This window comes from Sphaeroforma arctica (genome assembly GCF_001186125.1).
Source record: "Sphaeroforma arctica JP610 unplaced genomic scaffold supercont1.2541, whole genome shotgun sequence".
NCBI lineage: Eukaryota > Ichthyosporea > Ichthyophonida > Sphaeroforma > Sphaeroforma arctica.
The window spans coordinates 1-5,931 of record NW_014038017.1 but is presented as its reverse complement, the minus strand read 5'-3'; the positions used below and the strand labels follow the sequence as shown (position 1 = coordinate 5,931).

The 5,931-nt window shown below is 39.0% G+C and overlaps 2 protein-coding genes across 2 annotated transcripts; one reads left to right on the top strand and one right to left on the bottom strand.

Moving 5' to 3' along the window:
- Positions 1-252: 252 nt before the first annotated feature.
- Positions 253-3,269, bottom strand: SARC_12735 (glutamate 5-kinase). The gene is made up of 9 exons (XM_014293154.1): positions 2,920-3,269; positions 2,646-2,768; positions 2,406-2,495; positions 2,178-2,273; positions 1,825-1,996; positions 1,468-1,679; positions 1,178-1,297; positions 866-953; positions 253-711 (listed from the first exon to the last, which is right to left on the bottom strand). Exons 1-9 carry the CDS (start codon positions 3,064-3,066, stop codon positions 611-613), a joined length of 1,149 nt encoding a protein of 382 aa, XP_014148629.1. The 5' UTR covers positions 3,067-3,269; the 3' UTR covers positions 253-610.
- Positions 3,270-4,893: 1,624 nt separating this feature from the next.
- Positions 4,894-5,194, top strand: SARC_12734 (hypothetical protein; the record flags this gene model as incomplete). The annotated part of the gene is made up of 1 exon (XM_014293153.1): positions 4,894-5,194. The coding sequence occupies one exon, from the start codon at positions 4,894-4,896 to the stop codon at positions 5,170-5,172; it is 279 nt and encodes a 92-aa protein (XP_014148628.1). The 3' UTR covers positions 5,173-5,194.
- Positions 5,195-5,931: the final 737 nt, after the last annotated feature.

Genomic DNA, 5,931 nt, shown 5'->3' with positions numbered 1-5,931 from the left:
ATAAATAAATTCAATACTTTCCATATACATTCTTATGTATGCGTGATGTCAAGTTCGTTCATGATATCACATCAAGGTCCTACATCTGAAACTCAGATGTAGGAACTTGTGTATATACATCTTCATTCAGATGGTATTCGATGTTGTGTGCTCATACCTATATTCATGTATAGGTGCTTTCATGTCACACCAAACCATAAATTTTCCAATCGAGCATTAACTGAAGAATGCTCGTGAGGTCTTACACAGGGATAGTATATTCCACATTCTATAGCGTAATTTATTAGATTGGCGTTGAAGCCATTTAATATTAGCATGCTTAATACACTTCTCGAGTCTGACTTTCACCCAGGAGTTTTTTGAAATAAGTTTTAATAATTTGATCTATCTACAAAATTCTTTGGCTTACTAGTGTCCGCGAAAATTTCGCTTACTTTAAAAAACCCTTATAAGTCCCCTTGACCAGCACTTGGTATGTTTCAGTGACAAATGAGCCCTAGCAAAGAAGTGTGGCATCCATAGGATACCTTTGGCAATTTGATATTGTTCCGGCCTCCCGTTTCGGGCTGTTCCCTTGAATCTATAATATTCGGCGTTAGTGTACGAGTGTTTAATGAATGCAGTGGGGATTTACTGCAAGCACGTCTCTGTCGATGACATAGTCCTCGTTATCAAATCCTAGTATATCGTGGATATCCTCAGATTGATGGCCTGTTGAATGAGAAATATTAAAACTGATAAGTACATTATTGTGAAGACTATCGTATGCAGCTGAGATAATGCTAGGGGCAAATTGTGCACAATATGGTTACGATGTCAAACGAACCGTAGAATGTGCAGCAAGATTTCAGCTCGTCGAACGTACCTTTGATCATCTCTATCTGCTCGCTACTGTAATTTACGATTCCTTGACCCAAGTCGGCACCCTTTGGTCCTATAACACTCACCACGCTCTGTTATAGTAGGAAAAAATAGGAGTTATACACCGTACGAAGCCTCCGTAGCAGCTCGCAAGTAGAAAGCAAAAGTGTCACCAGAATCAGTGCAATCACAGCCATACACCGACACGTTGGTTAACCAATTTTACCGCCAAAATATAAACCCCAAATCTAGTTCAATTTTCAAAGGCTATGATCATGTCCTTGAAAAAAAAACAGCGCTTTCTCAAAAGACATACCTCGGTTTCGAAATCACCCTCCACGCTCGTGATACCCGATGGGAATAGATTGCATTTTTTAGCAATGGCCCTCTCCGCACCAGCATCTACGAACACTTTCCCCTTTACCATTGCTCCGTACTGCATATGTGTAATCGAGACAAGCAAATACATAAGTTAACCATGACAGTGTCGCTGTAGCAATGAAATTTAACGAGACCCTTTGACAAAGGTCACCTGGTATCGCCCAAATAGGGTGCTCAAAAATCATAAAGTAGAACGGCTTAACGCAGAATCAAGATAATACTCACCGTTAAAAATCGTTTCTGGACTGTCACTGGGTTGTCTTTAGGCTCAAATAAGGTGCCCTTGTCGCCACCATCCATAATAGTCAAAATGTCTTCGGGTGTACTCGCGTTCGTGATGACACAGTGGCAACCACAGGCGGTAGACATACGGGCTGCGTTCAGTTTCGTGGCCATGCCTCCAGTACCGAATTTTGAGCTCGATCCTTCTGTTACAACTGGTTAAACATGGGATAATATGACAATCGTCAATATCGAATTTAACAGGTACTCGTTCCAACAATTGAAGTCGAACTAAGATAATGTCACAAACAGGGAACCCTATAGTAACAGAAGCACGTTGAAATATTGTATCAAACTTACCTTCCAAGTCACTAAAACTGCTGACTCGTTTCAGACGTTGTGCGTCTGGGTTCGTGTGTGGATTGGTGTCATATAAACCATCGACATCCGTCATGAGGAACAACCAGTCAGCTTCCACCAATGCTGACACCATAGCTGACAAAGAGTCGTTGTCGCCAAATACTAACTCCTGCTAAAGTACGAATCGGCGAGTGTGGATGAAATACTTATGTTAGTAGATTCAAAAACATGAGCGTTGTTTCAAAAACAGACTGCTTACAATCGAAATGGAAATGTTGAAAAAGTTACCAAATCACTTCCAAAATAGATGAGCGCGGACCCTAGATTCACAGTACATAAACTAGAATAAGTACCTCGACTGTCAAAGTATCGTTTTCGTTTAAAATCGGAATGACCCCAAGGTTAAAGAGCTCGGACATCGTGTTCTTAACTCTGTTGAATCTGTATTTCTGTTTGTGGAAAATTTATCCGAGTTTCAATTCGATTGTTCGGTGAAGATGCACAGAAAAGCGGCAACAGATCAAAAAGAATGAAAGTGTGGCTAGAAGAAGCAAAGCAAAACAGACGCAACAGATACTTACATCGGATAGATCCGGTCGGGAGAGCAACACTTGTGCGACCTTGACATTGAAGTACCCAAAAAGGCTATCGTATACAGACATGAGCTTGCCCTGTGTTGAATATACGCGTGTTGCAAGATGTTGAGTAAATTTGTTATAGAAAAATCGACTGAAAGTTCCAAAAGTTAGAGCGGCTTGATAATAAGGACTGGTGCAATTGCAACGCTTCTAATTCTCTGGCCCGAAGTAAGAATTAAATACCTGTCCGATGGCTGCCAAAGCTTGCTTTCCAGCTGTAGACGACGGACGTTCCGTCATACCCATGGTGAGCTGCCCTAGGCCAACAGCACCACTACTTACAAGAACAACATTGTATCCCCGAGTCTACAAGAAGATTCGAAATAAATATGAAAGGGTTAGTTAGTAAGGTGCAAAAAAGTACAGGTTCCGACGAACTGTGTCCGTAAATGTAGCCGTTGAAGAAAATAGAATGCATACCACTGAGTGAACAAATCTTCATTTTGAATAATTTTACCTTCAAATTGCAAATCACATCTACCAAAGCAGATAAAACTTGAAGCTTCACTTGTCCTGTCTCTTCGTTTGCGAGTGACGACGATCCGATCTTAATTACTACTGTTCCGGACTTACCGGTACAGCTATTTCTTCCACTCTGATTCATCTTGTTAATATGCGATCAATTACTTCAAGTGTTTTTTATGTTTATGGTTCAAATGGATAATGACAGGTGTGGACTTAAAGTATAAATATATATATATATTATTCTTTTTTATATTTCGACTAACAGTGTGCGATAAGAAACGAACACCACAATCACAACTCTACAAAATTCTACACGTTACTACCCTACTACTTCTACTATTTATAACTGAATACTTGTTTATTTATCCAAAATTGATGACAAACCTGTATCTGTGGAATTTGCTGAAAGTGTATTTATGGCGGGCGCTTCTCGTGTTACAGATTGACTTTTTTAGCTTTCACGGAATTCGGGCGACAGTGCTTTACACCGAGGGAGCGTCAATACTGCGGCATTTAGTACGGTTTCTATAATCTTGGAGAGGAGAAAAAGACGTTTACTGAATGATAATTTTACGTTTACTGTTCGAGCTACTTTTTTGATATGATTTCAATCGGATTAAGAAATGTCCACATGTGTGACACACAGAGCAACGTTGTTTCCCAAATACGTAGCAACGGAATTGAAAACGTACTGCTGCTTTTAATTTGCGTAATGCGAAAATGTACAAAAAGGCTTTACTGAAAATTATTTCTCTTGAAAATGGATGACAACAAATATTTCCATTCACTGCAGCTGTTTTAATTGGACCATAAACGAAATCTATATTAAATTCTATTTATATATAACTTTAGGGTACAGAGTTTTTAGATGACGGCTTCAAAACGCAACATATTCGAGCCCGATATTCGTTGTATGTTTTAAATATTTTAAAACGTATTAACTACCCGAAGATTGGACTCATGGAGCCCACGGGAGCATATGGAGGCTCCTCCAGAGTCCTTCCCTCCTGGTGCAATAACAACCGTCGCATGCCATGGCAGGCGGTAATCAAGGGACTCATGGCCCCAAAAAAAAACACCCCCATATGTCATGACTCATACTGAATCTTGTGTATGTATTTTAAATTCAAAAGTCTACTGCTGTTCAATTTCCACTTTTTTAGAAGGCTAAACTATGGTCTATGTTACTAAAATAACTTGATAATACTGCACACATGGTATTTGATTTTTTTTATTACTTTTTTACTTTTTGTAATTGAAACAAAATAAAAGGACATAGCAAGGCCTCTTAAAAGCTATTTGGTTGGCAGTACGCTCAAAGCCTTCTAAAAATTACAAAAACAAAGACATAAAAATATGTACAATAAATACAACTATACATTTTTACACACAAATATTATCAAAATTGGATTTACATACAGTACTACTACCAGTAGTTGAGCAATACCAGTTGATTCACCTCTCTCTCACTCTCTTGTGTGATTGGCTCTTATCACAAAATTTACCCACAAGACAATTCTTTTTCAGAAAGACAAGATTCGAACTCGCGATCTTTCCAGATTTTAGACTTTTAACTTCTCTTGTTGTGTGACATATTTGTCCTTTAAAAAAATATTTGACCCGTTAGCGATACCTTGTGGGTTTTTCTATATTTTTGTCATGTACTGTATCGGTTTTTATGTCCTCCTAAAACAGGACAATTATCTTTTGTTTTATATTACATTTATCTTGACCCTAAATCTGGTACAGATAAAACTAATTTCAACCGATGTCGATTTGCAAATCGGTTCTATTTAAAATATATAGAAACGTAAAGCCTCCTCGCACCTCGCGTAGCCAGACTCGTCGCACCCCTTTCACCGAGTACATAACCGCGAGAGTGTACAAACAAAAAGGACTCGCCTCAGCAAATTTCTCTTGAATTTGTACTGCTGATTTTCCCTTTTTTTTTTTTTGTAGAAGTACGATGCCCTATGGTCCTGGGTCCTGGGGCTGGGGGCCGCCTGGCGCTTTGGCCCCATGCCCCATGAAATGGTGCTCATTAATCAGTAATCACGCGTACACAGAAACAGCGCCACATGGCACAGGCCCACAGCCCTGTGCGGAGGAGATGAGCCCACAGCCACGGCCCACAAGGCACAGGCCACAGCTACATAGGGCCACACAGGGCAGTGAGGGCACAGTGAGTTTGGTCGCCTCTTCATCATCTCTTGTGTGGGGACTGGTTTGTCTGGACTCTGACTAGAGTCTAGAGAGAGCCTCCTGAAAATAACGGCCAAACTTGAATCAAATATCTATTTTAAGACTACAATTTTGGGCGCCGAGCACTTTCACATTTTAATAACCAATCGATAAAGGGCAATACTCTTTTAAAAAATTGACAGGGGAAGCCAAAATCTGCCAAATTTAAATTTCCCCGCAGGCGTATAAATCCTATTATGCGTGTATGTATTTAATTATTTTGTCGAATATTCTTGTAGGGTAGGTTCCCTCAACAATGTGTATTGAAAACCCAATAGAAACCCCGCTTAAGAAACACTTGATCATTGGTGTACAAAAAGTGATGACAGCCTACCATGTTGAATATTGTTGTGATTTTTCCCGCGAAATACACACAAGAGAGAGAAGTAAACACGAGGGCGTATTTAAAAATATTTATACCGTTCATACAAATATATTAGGCTAGGGGATAAGTCTCCTGGATTGTGTTATATACAATAGAAAACTAGTATTGGATTGTTATTATGCGTTCTAACCTCATTAATTTTTGTGAATGTGAATGAAGATTTATCAGTAGCGATGCATAGGAAAAAAATTAAAAAACATTGTGTTTATGTATATATGTATGTTTGTATGTATCTGTGTATGTGTGTGAGTGTATGTATGTGTCGATGCGTGTATGTATATGTATTTGCATGTATGTATCTATGTATGTATTTCTGTATTCCTGTATATATACATGTATGTATGTATGTATGCAAATATATATTCATCCATGGATGCA